Here is a 19,089-nt window from a genome sequence, read left to right on the forward strand (position 1 = left end):
ATACATGCAAATAGATTTTTGCATAGAGCTAGTATGCATCCACAGTATATTTTCAAAGGCATTCTTAGGAGCCAATATTTTTGATTAAGTAGACTGAATACAAATAACCATACTTATCAAGAACAGACAGATGAATTATTTAATGAACTGAGGTCTAGAAGTTATAATGATTCTTTGTTGAATGCTACAAAGCTCTATATAGATAGTGAGTGAGATGGACAAGCTAAACCATATTTTAAATTTAGTGGCCCTTCAGATAAAAATATTAATGAAAAGACAGTAAATAATGTTGTTAGATATATTACAAATTACAATGTCAGAACAGACAGTGTTCATGATATTATAAAGGAAAACTGGACTATTCTTACTGCACATCTAGAGTTATACAAGATGTTAGGAAATACCCTACAGCTTTGCTATAAAGAAAGTATTTTCTTGAATAATTCTACACAAAAAATTGAAGAAGGGAACTGTCTTGTGCCTTAATTGTGTGAATTGTAAATTTGTACTTAAAGACACAATATTTATGTATCACAGATAAGGAATTTATAATATGTTGTACTGAAATATTTAAGCAATAATATTAATATAGATGCTTTGGAGTATATACATGGTACAGAAATAAGAAACAAGATAATATTTGTTTATTAGATGTAAGAATTCTGAATGCAAAACAAAGGTTAATGTTTCAAAATGGGTGAAAGGAAGAAAGTGCTATGGAGCTTGGGAAAGGAAGAATATTTTGGGATTGACATAGCATATGATGATGAAATAAAAGAATTGGACATGAATGTGGGTTATTTAGCCACTTGTGAGGTGTGTACATCATTTTATATAGGCAAGTGGAGTAGAAAGTTGAAGGTTTTGACAAATGCACTTTATAAATATCAGATGGAGAAAGGCTCACAGCGTACTTTTAAATTTAGAGTTATCCAAGTAGTCTATCCTAATATGAGAGGGGGGGTGATATTAACAATAAACTTGAATTAGTAGAATTTGAGTGGATTCTATAGTTTGGTGCAAATAAACCTCCCGGATTAAATGCAGAAGTGAGTATTAAGCCAGTATTAAAAAGAAATAGATGCAGTTATAATGTTTTATAAAATTACATATCTTATATTTTTATATTCCTTATTTTATAATTAGTTTTAAAGGGTTATTCAAAATTTTGCATAATAATGGTTGTATGTACTTTTAAGACCTTAATTTAATGATTGTTTAAGGGATTTGATTGGATGGCTGTGTTTTTAAATATATGTTTGGTATTGTTTATTTGTATCACACACACTTCATCAGTCATTTTTTTGTGTATTTTCTTTTTGTTTTTAACCTTTGACTGTGTTTACACATTCCTTTCTTTTGTGGTTGAAACTGGGCATCATGCCATCCCTCAATGTTACCAGGGAGTATCGGGTTGGCTGCACCCACCTGTTACCAGTGCATATCAGGTTAGCTCCACCCTCTTTTTTAGCTTTTAACCAGGCATATCCAACAATTGGAACATCCACAGAGGTTCCTCACTTAAAGAACACAAGGCATAAGTAACTTGTCCTATGCAGACCCCCTCAAGGCCCTATCTCTGTATTCTGTCTCCTACAGGCTGCTGATGAGAGATCTATGTCTGGCATACAAGGCATTATCAAAACCCACTCTAATGGACCTGTGGCATTTCTGCTAATCAAACAGTACCAGAATTACCAATTCTAAAGACTTAAACATTGCCTATGATATAAACAGGACACTGTGGGTTTTAAAGTTCACATTTAGCACTGACAAGGATATTATAATCTACCTGGATACAGAAATTCAAAAGGGCTACCAACTAGGTTGTTTTATCACTAATATTTAAAGGAAACCAACATTTTCCAGCTCTCTTCTATGTTTCAACAACTGGCATCCCAAACACCAGAAAAACGCAGTGGTGAAGGGACGACTTGTCCGTTTGGCACAGATAGTGTAGAACTTTGAGGAATTCTATGGGAATGTGAGGTACTTATTATCATGTTCTCAAAAAAGGATACCCACCCAATTATGCAAGAGGTGATTACTAAAAGGAGAAATGGTCTTCACAACTCATTAATCCCGGGTACAAAAAGGGATGATGAAGTGATCTCAAGCTTCCCAGATAAAAAGTTGAGAAAGGTCCTTTATTAACACCTACAATTTGGACAGAGATTCCCATTGATTTGAAAATATGTAGAAAATTGGGGGAGGGACTCTGGATAACCAACAGGAAACATAAGTGTTTTAAAAATTATTTGGAGAGCGGGAATGCACTTTTCCCATTGAGGGGGGTTTGAATGTTTGAATTTTGATGTTCTTAATGCCCTTTCATTTTAAAAGCAAAATATGTGACAGTTAATGGGAAATTCGTCAACGTTACAGGCCATTATTGCTGTGATTTGAAATGGGTGGTATACAAAGCTATGTGTAAATTATGTCATGCATTTTATATTAGTAAGACCAATAGGAAATTGAGAGAATGGGTCTGCGGACAAAATTACGACATAAGGAAAAGGAAGAACACTATTGCCTTATACAAACACATTGAAATAAACACAGGGCACAACTTTATATTTTTATACTGGAAGAAATCAGTATGGACCCAAGGGGCATTTTTTATGGAAGAATTTATTGAGAGTCATGAATTGTGGTGGCAGTTGTTTCTCAATGCAACAAGATTCCCAGGGTTGAATGAAATGTGTTCTATTAATTGTACTTTGAAACTAAAACATCATGTTATATAGGTTTTTTTTATATTTTATATTTAAAGTGTCTTTAACATTGGCAATAGATGATGAATGTTAAGTAATGGTGTTATTTTTCATGCTTGTGTTCCTTAATGTGATTTAAAAGATTTAAACTAAAAGAATGATTGTGAATGGCTGTAATGATGCAAGTGATTTTGTGCACAGATTTTGAAATGAACAGGATGCAATTTTTTTACTGTTTTGATGAAGTTTCTTCAAAGTGAGAATGAAAGTGCATAACTTTTATTAGATTTTTTTGTTTGCTATTGGTGTGGATCCCTGGCTCTGGTTCTTACTGCAACAAGGCAAATTTTACTACAATCTTTTCTCCTCTGCTCTATTCATTGACCTCTCTAAAGCTTTTGACATGGTGAACCACTCTTCCCTTATTAACATCCTTGAATCCCTCTCATTTGATAACTTGGCTATTAAATGGTTTACTTCTTATCTAAGCAACAGACATCAAGCCGTTCTTTGGGACAATCATATCTCTTCAATATTGCCTGTTTCTATTGGAGTCCCACAGGGCTCCATTCTTGGGCCACTTCTCTTCTCCCTTTACATAAACGATCTTAACACTGTAATCCCTCAAGCTACTTGCATCCAATATGCTGACGGCTCCACTATTATTTGTTCAGCATCTACCTCTTCAGAGCTACTCTCTCTAACTCAGACTACCTTCAACACTGTAGAAACTTGGTTTACTAGACGGTACCTCCTCCTCAATGCTAAAAAAACTAAACTTCTCCTTTTCACTCCTACCACTCGAGCCTCCCCATTAAACTTCAACATCTTGTCAAATGACACCACTGTCATCTCTCCTGACTCGACAACTAAACTGCTAGGAATAACCATTGATAACAATCTCACTTTTGATCAACACACCAATAACATCATCAAAACAGTTAACTAAAAAATAGGATCGCTATACCGTATTAAACCATTTCTTACACCTTCTACCAGAGCTACTATACCTCCCATCTGATATCTACTCTCTTTTACGCCTCACCTATTTTCACTAACCTTAAGAAGGCTAACCTAAATAAACTAGCAACTTGTTACAAAAGCATTGCCCGCTTTGCCACCGGTAACCCTTTCAGAACACATCACTGTCATAACCTAAAACTCCTAGGCTGGCTAGAGCTACAAAACTGTCTTATGATCTCACAACTTACTATTGCCCACAAGATACTTCACCAACCTGATAACACCCCTATACTTTCTCAACTTTTAATCCCTTATAACAATCTTACCTCCCTTCGATCTTCTTCTAAACTCATGACCAAATCTGTAAAATCCCATAACTTAGCTGGTGACTCTCTGTTCACTAATACTGTGGGTAGGACATGGAATCTGCTACCCACAGATATCACTCTAATCTCCTCCTTACCACTCTTCAAACAAAAAATCAAACTGTACTTCCAAAATCACTGGCTTTGTTCCTGTAGGACTCCTGACTAACCTTCCTCATTCCCCCCTACTCTACTTTAACTATATACTGTGCTTATTAGCTACACATATACTAACTTTTTTTCTTGCCCTGTTGCTCTCCTCTTATGCTCTGACTCACTCCTCTTTTTCTCTCCCCTGCCCTCTTTTCTATCTTCTTACTTCTTCTCCTTACTAGACTATTGTTTCTCACTCTTCTCCTCTCTTGTATTACTACTTTAATCCCTTCTAATCTCTTGTTATACTTCTTTCTCTCCGACGGATTATTGAAACTAATTGCTAATCTTTAGCATTTTAATTGTGATGCTTCTACTGACCTAGTATATTTTTAGTGTGTGCCTTAGGTATTTGTTGTTCTTATTACTAAATGTATATTCTTATTGTACTTAAATTTTTTATTAATATGTCTCTTTGTATTGATTTATGTGTGGAGCTTTTCTCCCCGGGCCTCTACTGAAAATGGACATATATCCAGCTAGACTAGCCCGGTTAACAAATGTAAAATAAAATAAATAAATAATAAAAATACTACAGATTTGAAGTTGCGAAGTAGCGATGGTGTGTGTGTGTGTGTGTGTGTGTGTGTGTGTGTGTGTGTGTGTGTGTATATATATATATATATATATATATATATATATATATATAAATGTAAGAGAAGCTGTACAGGATTAAAGGTAAAGATGTAAACAAAATAGTAATATTTGATATGGAAATAATTGGTACTATAAAGAAGATGGAGTAGAAATGTAAAGTTACACCATCTGTTATAACAAAAACTTTTGGCAATAAAATACATGACCAAATGTGGCATTTTCTAAAAGCCTAAGAAACTGGGAAGAGGGTGGTTAAAATCTAAACATGGACAGATCCACATAATGAAAGTATGACTATGAATGACAACCTTGACATGTCCAAAGATGGCAGGAGATGGCTGCCTAAGGACACTGTACTATTTTTTCATATCATTCTTTTTCCTTTATTCTCTGACTGTTTGGCATTCATAGTATTTCTCAATGTTGCCTTAATCCAGTGTTTGAAATTTGGCATGATTCAACCCTACTTATGTTGGTTATGCTGACAGATGCTTGCCTGCTACTTGATGGTTTGGAGAAATTTTCAAGAAGGGAGAGGAGGAAACTTTTGTTGTCCCTTGATTTTATTTGGAGAGAGAGAGAAAATGTCAATTAGTTTATCATCATGGATGAATTTTACTTTGCCAGTGAATTGTTAGTTCACCATGAATTTGAATGGAGAACTGTCTTCCTATTTGTTGAGTGTGGATTGTTGTTTGGAAAAAGAATAATTGACTGTTTCAGCATTAAATTTGGATTTTGCTAGTAAGAATACCCTTACATTAATCTGGATTATTTGAAATGCTGGATTCAGTGTGAAACTCTTGACATGGATTGTTTCCTGAAGTGTCAGACTGGGTTTTGAGTGATATTGTATTGTGTGCTGTGTTGTAGCCATGTAGTTACTTTGTTACATCTTTACTCATCTAGGTTGTTAGACTGTAAAATTTGTTGTGGCTTATTCTCTGACTGCAAGAGTTCTATTTTTTATGCTTGGAGAAGTTTTTGTTTTGTTTTGCTTTTTTGTTCTTAGGGAAATTTTGGCATTTGATTTTAGATATCACCTATAGCATGTTCATTTTCGTGAGTTTGTCATATTATATAGTAATTATTTCAGAATACAAGTAATTTATATAACTTTTCAAATTTTCAGTAGGTATTAATTTGGTTTACTCTTATGTTTATATGCATTGTTTTGCTTCAGTCATTTGATATAATAAAACTTAAGTTAAAGTTGATTACTCCATGGAGAGATGGTAATGGGGTGATACTGTTGAAGGGTTTGCTATGAAGCTGTCCTATGAGTGAAGTTTTGTTTATTATGATATTTAATACAGTAATGGTAGAAATGAAGGGTGATTTTAGAGTTAAGCATTAAAACAAGGTAGAGGTACCATTAATGTCAAGAAATTCAGAAGATTTAATAATGAGTAAAATAGGCAGTGGTTTAGAAGAAAAAGCTCTGAGATATGTAATGTTAGTTCTGAGCATAGTAGAAATGTAAAGGTTATGAGAATATGGTCAAATTGGATAGTATTTATTTTACAAGGACTACTGAGGTGTACTAAAGGTATAATTTGGAGTTATGGAAGATATTAATAAGCAATAGAAGGGAAAGCTGAGGAAAATAAGACAACTGGTAGAGGTATAGATAGCTTTTAATTTTAGTTTATTTTGTTTACTTTGTTATGTTAGGTAAATGTGCTTATTTAGGTAGGCTATTTATGCTTTCTGCTGTAAGAGAAACGGAGATGCTAGTTTTTTTTTGGGTAATATAGGAATCAAGACTGAACCCGATAAAGAGGGACACTGTATAATAAGAAAACAAAAGGGAGTTGAGGGTTAATAAATCCAGCAGTATAACTGATTTCATTTTGTATGCATTGACTATTAAGGATATAAATATAGGAAAGAAAGTTATGATAGGCAGATTCTCGGGGGGAAAAAACAGTATGAGTAACTCTGGAAAATAATGGGGAAAAAGAAGAGAGTTGATTACTGAAGAAAATGTAGGCATAGAATATAAAAATACTTATCATAGAAAACAAATATGAAAACTTGACCAGAGGAAGGGGAACACTTGTATGAGTAAATGATGGGGAAACATTACACTAATCCATGATTATGGCTTAAAAAGGGAGAGGAGTGAATCAGTACAGAAAAGGAAGAAAAGGCTGGAATACATATGAGACAGAAAGATATTTTATGGAGGGTAATTGTCAAAAAATGCATATTAAAAGACTAATGACATAACAGCTGCAGGAAAAAATGCTGTAGTCGTAAAGAAGAAGGGAACAATTGAAAGTGTTAAATTATTATGTTCTGATACAAAGAAGTAATGAATGCTACAAAAAAATGTGGAACAGAGGAACGATAGAAGAAGAGAAGAAAATAACGTGAGTGTGGCATTTTATGGGAAATATGAGAGGGTGAATGATGAGAAAAATCATGAAATGGAGAAAAGTATTACCCATCAGTTCAGTATATGTGGACGGCAAGATGAAGAAAGCATTATATAATGAGATGCATTTTTAAAAAGGATTCTAGCAAAAGTAAAGTTTAGGATATGGAAAAAAGGAGGAGGATAAAACATGAAGCAAACTGTTTAATAGGGAAATGTGAAATAGTATTTTTAAATGTTATGTTTTAATAATACATTTATACTGTTTGATTAGTGTCGTGTGATCTTTAACATCCACCTGAGCTTTCACCAGCTCAGACAAATTGGATCTCAGCTTAACTTCTCATCTGAAGGATGGTGCACTCAGTAGTGCAATACTCCCTTTTGCTGCACTGCAAGTCAATGTGCAAAATTAATCCAAGTATTTGCAGCTGGTGTGGGAATAGAATCCAGTACAGCCTTCTGATCTATCAGTACCAAAGGTGGAAGTGTTACCTGTTAAACCACTGCACTGACTCTAATGTATATGTGTGTGCATATGTGTATGTAGATAGATAGATAGATAGATAGATAGATAGATAGATAGATAGATAGATAGATAGATATTAGTATGTCTCATTTGGTCTTATGTCACTTTCACCGAATTATAAATCACTGAAAAATTAATTGAAAACAGATTTTACTGAAAACATACATCACTGAATCACATTTCATAGAAAATTTTACATACGGCAAATATACCTCCAAAAGTTTTTTTTGCAGGTGGCAACTTCTTCTGCACCCCTCATAAGGGGACTTTACCCCCATACCCTGCTTCTTAAATATACTAACTCCAGGAATGCACAGCAGTAGAGAAAAGAGAAATCACCACCCACTGTGAAACACTGCTGGCACACAAGCAGAAACTTCTAGAAATGGGGGTACAGCATGAGGTTGGGCATTGAGGGTACAGCATGAGGATGGGCATTGGGGGTACAGCATGAGGATGGGCATTGGGGATACCACATGAGAATGAGCATTGGGGTGCAGCATGAGGATGGACATTGGGGGTACAGCATGAGGATGGACATTGGGGGTACAGCATGAGGATGGCATTGGGGATACCACATGAGAATGAGCATTGGGGTGCAGTATGAGGATGGACATTGGGGGTACAGCATGAGGATGGACATTGGGGGTACAGCATGAGGATGGGCATTGGGGTAGAGAATGAGGATGGACATTGGGGGTACAGCATGAGGATGGGCATTGGGGTACAGGATGAGGATGGACATTAGGGGTGTACAGAATAAGGATGGACATTGGGGGTACAGCATGAGGATGGACATCGGCTAACTTGCCTTATAATTCCTATGAGCTGAAGATCTTTAACCAAACCAGCAGCCAGTGTCTATACCCTTCAACATTTTTGTTATGAATTTTGAGTAGCTAAATATGTTTTCATTAAAATGTATTTTTAGTAAATGTTTTCAGTAATGTGTAATTCAATAAAGAGGCAATTAACTGAAATGAGTGTGTGTATATGTGTAGAGAGAGTCAGTCAGTCTGCACCTCACTAATTTGTTGTTTTTGCTTCATTCTACCAAATGCACTAATATTGATAGATTTTATTGATGAAATGCAGATCAAGTGGTGTGTGCAGCAAAGTAAGTATGTTTTGATTGCTTATACTGCTAACGGACTGTGTGGTATGTGTTTTCATTGACATCAGGAAACAGTGAAGTAAAGGAGTTTCTTATTTTCCCACCTTGTGTGGTTCTGTAATTGGTATAGTTAAAGTGGTATATCACTCCAAATGTGGAATACCCACTCCCCAGGAAATGCGTAAACACTGGTTCTAACATTTTGATGCGTTCCATGTGTTGGTGTTTACCCAGTTGCTGTGATGGCATGAGGTTCAGTGGAATGAATTATCTATGTAGTACAGATCAATAATCCATTATATAGCCATATGTGTGTCTGTTTATATATAATTATATGTATGCACGTGTGTATAATCTACAGTTATATTTATTTATATATATAGAGAGAGAAAATGGAGACATAAACCTGTATGAAGTATGAGGCCCATGGTCTCTTCTAACTCTAATATTATATTTTGATTCAGATTTATATCATGTCTATTGCTGTAGATATTTTCAATAACATTCACACTCTGCCCTTTTTATAGCCTGATCATCCAAACACCAACTAAAAAAAATGAAACGGTGGTCTTCTGGGGAACTCCAAGACAGTTTTGTGCACCTATTGGTTCGGTAAAATACAAATTTGAAGAAGAATTATCTTGTCTAAATGTTCCTGACTGCGAAGATTGAGGTAGAATTCAAGTTTAACTGTACTTTAATTTGTTTTTATTCAAATCTTAGTCTCTGGTAGTAAAAATGTTAGCACTCTAATGATCGAATCATTTTCTTTATTACCTACAGACTTTAGGCTGATAAAATTAGATGGTAATTGTCTATGAAAGGGAGTCAAAAGGTGTGTTTGGATATGTCTGTGCCATAACACTGAAAACATATAACACTGAAACTCATAAGGTTGAACCCTTATCACCGAGGACTGAAATCACCGAAAACTCATTCTACTAGAAACATTCTCCACAAGAAATATATCCTTAAAATGTGTTTTTACAGGGGGGCAAGCCCCCTTGTACCCCTCACACCTCCCCACCCCCTTACTTATATATACTAACTCCAGGATCACAAAACCTTGGAGAAAAGAAAAAAACACACACAGTGAATCAGTTCTTAAGAGCAAATATGGGCATCTACAGATCTGGGGGTACAACATCATGTTGACCTTCACAATTCGCACATACTATGCTCAACTTACTTCCCTAATAATGCCTATGATAAGAAATGATACCATTGCATACATTCTACACAGTTCTATACAGTTCTAAACGTTTCAGTCTTATGAGTTTTCAGGGAAATGGGTTTGACCTTATGTGTTTCAGTCTTGTGAGTTTTCAGTGTTATGGTACAGACTCGTTCTAACTACATGGGAATCATAGCCCTCATTATTGTTTGAAAAGAATATATCAGAGCATCATAGAAGAGGTTTCCGATAGCGGTGCCTCACATTTGGGAAGAGAGAGGATTATGTCCAGGCTGTGGAGCACTGAGACTGTTCTTTAGCCTTGGGCAGTTACATTGTGTGAGAAGCTGTGGGAGTTTGCTAATCCAATCTGCAGTTGTTTTGTTGATTAACAGAAAGCTTATAACTGTATGCCAAGCTATATACTGTGGGAGAACCAGTGAAAGTATAGTGTACAAGGATTGCTGCTATATGCTACCATGTACCTTGATGAATACAGTGAGACTCTTAGGCCCTTCATATTTTTCACATTCAGGACACATGCTCCATCAAGAAAGTATCTTATCCCCACTCCTGTTTGTGGTTTTCATGTACGTGATGTACATGTTTGAAGAGAGGTCCAAATTAGGGGCTTTCGTGGCTCCATCTCTGTTTTAGTGAATTTCAATACACTTTCAAGCAGTTCAGTGATCAATGTGAAGCATTTACTATTTGACTTTTCATATGAGGCAGGAGAACAGCTGCCCTTAGTGAAGGAGTTTATACAATGGGAGTGAAGATCCGGATAGCTGGGTGAGATCATTGTTCATAATCCTACACGCTTTGTACTAATCTGTGGTGGTGACGCAGTACCAGAGCTTTTGGATAAAACTTGTACTCTACCAGTCCATCTACATCCCATACTCAGTTATGACCACATGAGAAGAATGATGAAAACAACAAATTTGTTGACATAAGCAGGAGAAATATTTTTATCCATGTTCTTGATGGAGCTTTTCTGCATGACAGGGAGATAAACTTTGTAATTCAGGGCAGCCTTGCAGTAGATTCACTCCTTCTTTATAATGAAAGAAAACAATTAATGTGGTCTGAACATTTTACAGGGATATTTCCTAAGCATCTGCCATTGTAGTTTTTTTTTCAGGCATGGCCTACTGACTGGCAGTCCTGAGGTAGAGTCAGGACAAGGTGGACTGATTACAGTATTGGCTGTCATGGGAATATGTATGGGCCCTCAGGGTGAAAAGCGTCTGTGGCTAGGGAAATAAGTTTGATGTCCCTTGCTTAGTCTGATGGAATCACAAATCTCTTCAGAAATGGCAGAGTGACTTGACATCCAAGCATGATTCATTTCTTTACAACTTTAAAATGGGTATCTAGTTCCTATTATTTGAACAGCTACCAACTTTCGTAATACACAATATTGTGACTGTCTTAAATTTATTATTTTTCATTATACATTACCATAATGAATACTTATCTGGAAAAATAGTTGTGGTTTCTAATGTGCTACTTAATTTTGTCTATTTAAGATATATATTTATATAATTTTCTGTTTTATGATGTACAATAATCTATTCCTTTTTTAGAGCTGAGTAAGACAGTTTGCTAAAATTCTCACTGTGATCATAGTATAGTAAGTGCAGTTTAGTAGTACATATACAGTGAGGTACTCTCATGTCTTACACCAAAGAAATATCAGCATTTTATTGAGTTTAGGTATATTTATTGGTGCTTTGCAAGATTTTGTCATTCATTGGTTTACAAATAATAAAAATGGGGATAGAATAATAGAAGATGGGTGAAAAGACATAATGGCTATGGATATGATATAATGTAGTAACAGAACATTTAAATGAAACCATGAAAAGAACAGAATCTTGGTGATTTTTCATGTTTATCTCAGGGGTGGAAAATTAGAAAAAGAGAAAAGAACAATATAAATTTGGCATAGGTGAAGGTATTGGTGACAGATGATCAGTGATATTCCTGAACTTCCTGAAAGGTTAAAAGTGAATCAGTCTAATGCTGTACAGATGGAGGCAGAGACACTAAAGGCATATGAGAATTATGTGTTATGATAAAGTAGGACATAGCGATGATATATGGAAGGAACAGGGAGATAAAATGAAACAGGTGGCATTCTACATTATGATTATAATCAGGCACTAGTCCAGAGTGTTCAGTCATACCTGATGTCGTGAGCCAACATTGATGCTTATTTCTACAAGCAGCATTGTTTACTCCCTCCCAGAAATCCTGTGGTTTAGCCATCAGTTAGTTATATCCATATATCAGGTAATTGGTCACCAGTCACCTGAGAACTTTCTTGATCCCATTCATGAGGTGTAGAAAAGTCCTGCTGTTTAGCATAAAACCCAAGGGACTTCCATTCAGTACAGTATTTTGTCATGAACACTAAAACGCTTCTTAAGCTCCTTTGCTAGCATTTATTATGCTTGTGCCTATTGTCCTTGTGCTGACAGTGAAGTGATCATCCCACAGAGTAGTCATTCAGTTCAGATGAATACAAAGCCTGGTAGTTCTTCTACAGTTCATAGCTTCATAGGTTGGTAGTAGGCTATCGGCCCTAGGGCCTATACAAGCCTAGCCATAACAATTCCGTGGCTATTTCTTCCCAGAATATTTACTTCCCTGGTCCCCTGTATAGCAAGGTGACTGACGTGATCCCTGGGGTGAATTTCCTGTCTCCCATCCAATCATCAAGGTTCCTTTTGAAGAGGGCAAAAGAGGCGCTCAGCTTGGCATGTATAGGCAGTCTATTCTAAAGTATGGGGAGTCTCTGGGTCAGGAAACTATCCCTCCAGCAAGTTTTGTTCATTGTGATGACAAGGTTTAGATCCCTGGAGCATGTGGCTCTGAGGAATTGGGATTTCTTTAAATGTAGCATGTGCATCAGCTCTGGGTTTGACATGGCCTTTTATGTTAAGCATAGATTGCCTCTGAGTAGGCGATATGCAGCAGTGTATAGCTGGAGTTTTTTTAGACGGACAGCATAGGGCATCTGCTTTAGGCCTGTGATTCTTTTAGTGAGGTATTTCTGTGACCTTTCCAGTTGTTGCAGATGTCATGTGAGGTACATACCAAATGGGGCATTGTACTCTATAATGGGTCAAATGAGGGATGAGTACAGTAGGACAATGACTAAATAACCTTCTGCCAATATTAACTTTAAAGATATTTCCAGGCATGGAAAATGCAAGTTTTTCTATGATGTACAATAATCTACCCCTTTTTATAGCTGAGTAAGGTAACAGTTTGCTAAAATTCTCACTATGATCATAGTATAGTAAGTGCAGTTTAATAGTACATATACTCAAGGGGCCTAGGGACTACAACACTGAGCTGAGATCATAGAAAAACTTGCATTTTGCATGCCTGGAAATATCTTTAGTCAATATTAACAGACGGTTATTTAGTTCTCTTAACCAATAACTGTAGAAGAACTACCAGGCCTTGTATTCTGCATGGGCTATTAGATATTATGAAGTCCAATAGAAGATAACTGCAAGTGGCTAGCTTGGTTGAGTGTGCTTCATTAGAACAAGCTAAGGTTTCATTCAGTGAGGAGATTAAGTGAGCATGACTACTGATTAGCAAAATACATCAGAACTGTTATCACCTATCGATATGAAGTTATTTCTGTACAATTAAGAGAGCAGATTATGAAGAATCTTGTCAGAATTGCTGCTTATCTTGGGACACTAGAAGAGTGATGTAGAAGATTGCAACAAATAGTTAGATGTTCATCTCTTATAGTCTCTTTCCCTATCTGGTTAGTTCAAAAATTGATAAAGAACTTGTACCCTGCAATAAGTGTGATCTGGGGAAGAATTTTGACAAGCCAGTCACAACCATGAGGGGGACATTGAAAGAATATGTATGATGGAAGCGTCTAGATTTGGTTCGATAACAGCTACACAGAAAGGAAGCATGAGGATAAAAATGTGGCAAAAAAACATAACCAATCAGCGAACAGAAGGCAGATTAAGTGGCAGGAGATAACACAATATCATTGGTTCACAGCAGCCAAGGAAGGACAGCTGAATGATTTTGGATTGGAAGGAGGAGCAGAAGGGACATTGGATAGCAAAATTTAAACAGCAAAATACAAAAGGAGTTTCAAGACATTTATTCAACCAGGGTATAAGGATTCCACCTGTTTTTTCTTTGGTGGCAGTTTGTATACAAATGGGTATAATACAGCCAAATATAGTAAGAAGTATCCCCCACTAAATAGTGGGTGTAACAGTAATCAGCAGTGTGAGGTCTCCAGAGTCTAATTCTAACAGAACAATTCCCTGTAAGTATTAAGAGCAGACTTATGCAAAAAATAAATAATATCCATCTGAGACACACTGGGCTGCTTTACACACTGAATGACAATGAATTTGGAGCACATACTCATTAAATAGTTTGCAGGTTCTTCCCAATATACTTTACTATATACTGTTAACTGACACCTTCAGAGACAGGCCCCACAGATAATATACCTGATCCCAAAGTAAACATTAAAAGCATCATGTAGGCAGTGGCCAGTGAATACTGTAGCATGCCTCCCCCCACCGAGCCTGTAGCTGTATGTCAGAGTAGGTTCACTGGGTACTATATAAGTAATACTGGCAAACCAGGAAAGATGAAGGTAGTGGAAGGACAAAAGTGAGAACGGTAGAAAGGAAAGAGGGTTGGAGATAGGGAGAAAGGACGAAGGGAGGGAAAAACGGAAGGAAGGAAAATAATAATATGTAGATAAATCTGGATAAATACTTAAAAAGTCATATAAGCACTTATTATAAAGTGTCAAAAATGCTAAGAATTACCCAAGCAATCCTGAAGGTGGTGGCCTTACACCATGGATACAATTAAGTAGCATTTTGAGTAGCTTAGGTGAATCAGAAGTAAATACTTATCTGAAATGAAAATAGTCTAATAAATTATAACAGGTCAGATAAATCAGCTATATCTGCATGAATTCATGTTATAAAGATTAGCAAAATTCTAGGCTGTTTGCAAAAACACAAAATAAATGGTAACGTTTGCAGGAGCAGTGTGAGCGGCATTGACAACCATTATGAAACATTCATCTAAATGGAAAATTGTCTATCATAATATAAGGCGTGTAATTTAATTATTACAATATCTAAGAACTAAGCAATACTCGTATAGCGAGTGACTGACCTCTATTAAAGTAGCAAAATGTACTTTAGTACACAGGTATTTGACCATAAGCACTGATTAATCTTATGCAATTTAGTGCAGATTCAGTTTGCTGAAATGTAAGATTTGTCATAGACATCACACAGTTTTAGGACTATAAAGTTATTAAGCGTGGGACTTAATGGAAAAAAATATTGAAACCCAACCAACCTTGCTGTAATAAGCTAGCACTGGCATAATGTTTTATTTACTGCCCTTCATCTGAACCACACGTGTTTTATGACTTATGGACACTTTTTTTTTTTCTCAGAAAGGGTGGTGGGCCCTAAAATGCATTTTGAGAAACAGTGGTGAATGTCTATCAAAACTGATGGTTTAATACTTCAAATTGACAGAAATAGATGAAGGATTTGAAGGGGCATCACTAAAAAAAAGACAGCTGCATAGCACCAGTTAAATCACTCAGGTGGCTTGACAGAGCACAGGTTTTCTGGCCACATATTCATACAAATACCAGACATAGAAAAATAGCTGAAAAGGAGAAAGGAGAAGCACAAGAAAATAAAAGAAAAGAGGGATATTAAAGGAGAGCCACAAAGAAGAAACAGAAGAATCAGAAATGGGCAAAAGCAGAATAACTTATGAAAAACCTGAGAGAGCAAGTGGAGGAAGCCACAAAGACAATAATAAGTAAGGCGTGGGAGAAGAAAGAAGGGGGAATGACCATGAGAAAGTTTCTGAGAGATTCTGAGATGAAGAGAATGCATGGAGTGGAAAATCAGATATATATTGAGTGCTGCACATGTGGCAGCCAGTCCTGTCTGCCAGCACTACGAACAAGTGTCCCATCCCTCAGTTCTTCAAAAGCAAAACAAAAAAAAGGGCACTTCATTGTATTAAGCAGATTGCTACATTGTAGACGAAACAGATCTACACCACTCCAGCTCCACCACTGAAAAACAGACGTTCCTTTTACTGGCACAGCAACTCGGTGGCCAGATGCACAACATCTACCCCCCTTCCTGCCCAGTTATTTAGGTACAATTTCTATGGACTATTCCTGAACCCCATATATTGTATCTATGGTCAAATGCTACAGTTTACACTCTGCCTGCAAAAAGCACTATGACGCTCATGTTCTGTTTAAAAAAAAGTTTTCTTCTTATAAACTGTAGCAAACTGCTTGCTGCAGTATAGACCACACACAGAACACTACAGTGCTCAGGTTTGACTTCATATGCAATACCATTTTTTAAAAGCTGGTATTGCATTAGAGATCAGGATCAATTGAGAGCGCCCCCCACAACACTTTGCATCCGGAAGAGTTGTCCCTCTTGCATCACTCTAGCTATGCTACTGATGATATCCTACAACAAAAGGATTCTTTAAGGAGGGAGGAAGGACAACAGACTCAAAATGCTGGAGGTATGTGACAGAAGAGGCAGTCTTGAAACTGTGGCAGTGTACCTGGGTACAAAAGATCTTGGCAGAAGACCTGGAATTCTGGAGGAGGGTATATGTAAAAGAGGAAAAAAACTCCTGGAAATTCTGCATTGGGGTATAGGGAATGAAGAGGGGGTTTGAAAAGAAAAAAAATGTGTGGTTGATAAGACTCATGGCAACAGAGGTGAAGAATGTAATAGCCAGAAACTGGAAAAGAAAGGGGCAAGTGGTAAAAAGTGGAGCTGGAGGGGAGATTCCTAGACAGTTTAAAGGAGAAGAAAATGAGGGGATTGGGAGGAAAAAATAAGGAAAGCATGGAAAGAGGTTCATAAGGGAGGAGGTGAAAGTAACTACACAAGCTAAAACCTAATAGTGCAAAATAAAAAGGCTCACCATGCACGAAGAATGCACAATGTGTAATTGTGAATGGATCTGAAAAATAAAAGAAATAAAAAAAGGCTATATTTTCTTTCTCTTCCTTTCCTATTTAGCTGAGCATACTAAAAGAAACTTTTTGTGTAATTATCAACTTAAATGTTAAGCCCTTGTGCTTTGCAAGTACAGAAGGAAAGTAATTCAGAATAATAATACAAAATGAAACAAGGGCGGACATGGTTTATTAGCCAACTGCTAAGCATATTGTTCATCACTTTTTTGTGCTCTCCTTTATAGTCATAATCATTTTCTTTCTCTGTTTTCTGTTTGTCAGTCTTAATTTGTCTCCTAACTGCATCTTCTTGCCCTACATCTTCCTTGCTTTTCTGTTCTCTCCTCTACCTTTTTTATGATATGACCTGCTTGAATCCAGTCTCCCTGTACCTGCTATTTACTTTATTCCTTATCTCCTGTCTGCCTCATTCTATCAAAAATCTCCTAATTTTCTGCTGAATACCATTCTCACCTACATTTACAACCCCAAATGTCTATATTACTTACCTACATACCTCTCAACCTCTTAGTACAAGAAATCTGAACAAAGTCTAAAATAATGTTGGGTGGTCAAAGGCCCCAAAATAGAGACATATTGTAAATATTGCTTTTATAAACTTAAAGTTGCTAGAATAACAGGATTTGTGTTGGCCTGCATTTTCTGAAGGATATGAAGTCTGGAATTCAAATAAATGTCATTATTTAGTGACTTCAGTCCTCAGTGATTTGCCAGAAAACCACAAGTTTTATGAGGAACACACCAACAATATGAGGCGAAGATCAGGACAGTTAATAGGTATGCCTACATAAGTTCTCTTACCTCCTAATTTAGTTTCCCTGTACTTCCCCTGTATGTTACACATTCAGATCTGACTAAGTAATTTACCCATACTGATAGACAACACACATCAAATTCTTTTTCATCTCTCAGATTCGAGTAGGATTCTTGAACATTGTGCCAGATGGAGTAGGGCTGGTACCCAGAATATAGATATACTAAAGCCCTGTCTGATTCATAAATACTGCTATGCAGGTGTGATAATACCTTGTTTATTTTCTTACAACTTTATGTATCCATATTGCTTCATACATGGAGCACAACTGCATAGGACCTTACAGGGTACTGCGTGATTCAGTAGTACAACAACTGCATAGTACCTCACAGTTTCCTACCAGATTCAATAGTACAACTGCATTGTATCTCACAGGTTACTACCAGATTCAGTAATACAACAACTGCATAGTACCTCACAGGTTCCTACCAGTTTCAGTAGTACAACAACTGCATAGCACCTCACAGGTTCCTTCATGATTCAGTAATACAACAACTGCATAGTACCTCACAGGTTCCTACCAGATTCAGTAGTACAACAACTGCATAGCACCTCACAGGTTCCTTCATGATTCAGTAGTACAACCACTGCATAGTACCTCACGGGTTCCTTCATGATTCAGTAGTCCAACAACTGCATAGCACCTCACAGGTTCCTTCCTACATGATCCATTAATACTACATCAAGTGCAGACGACGTGACAGAATCCTGCATGATTTATTAGTATTACAACAACTGCAAAGGACTCACATGATCCTGCATGATTCAGTAGTACTACAACAAGTGCAGATGACTTGACAGGATCCTGTGTGATTTATTAATATTAAATAAACTGCAAAGGACCTCACAGGATCCTGTATGATTCATTAGTACTAGAACAAGTGCAGATGACATGCCAGGATCCTGCATGATTTATACGTATTACAACAACTGCAAAGGACCTCACAGAATCCTGCATGATTCAATAGTACTGCAACAACTGGGAAGGACCTCGCAGGATCCTAGTTAATTCAGTAGTACTATAGCAACTGAAAAGGACCTCACAGGATCCTACTTGATTCAGTAGTGCAACAACTGCGAAGGATCTCGCAGGATCCTACTTGATTCAGTAGTGCAACAACTGCGAAGGACATCACAGGATCCTACTTGATTCAGTAGTGCAACAACTGAAAAGGACTTCACGGGATCCTACATGATTCAGTAGTGCAACAACTGCG

At 36.7% G+C, this 19,089-nt stretch overlaps 1 protein-coding gene across 2 annotated transcripts in view; it reads left to right on the forward strand.

Moving 5' to 3' along the window:
* LOC122809074 (complement factor properdin) overlaps positions 1 to 19,089 on the forward strand; it is a 460,550-nt gene that overhangs the window by 363,318 nt on the left and 78,143 nt on the right. For both annotated transcript variants that reach the window (XM_044080290.1, XM_044080291.1), the window contains one exon: positions 9,343 to 9,488. In XM_044080290.1, coding sequence (XP_043936225.1) covers positions 9,343 to 9,487 — 145 coding nt within the window. In that variant the 3' untranslated portion in view covers position 9,488. The remainder of the gene's footprint in view (positions 1 to 9,342; positions 9,489 to 19,089) is intronic.

Source organism: Protopterus annectens, chromosome 8.part0 (genome assembly GCF_019279795.1).
Source record: "Protopterus annectens isolate FY-2018-M chromosome 8.part0, PAN1.0, whole genome shotgun sequence".
Lineage (NCBI taxonomy): Eukaryota > Metazoa > Chordata > Ceratodontiformes > Protopteridae > Protopterus > Protopterus annectens.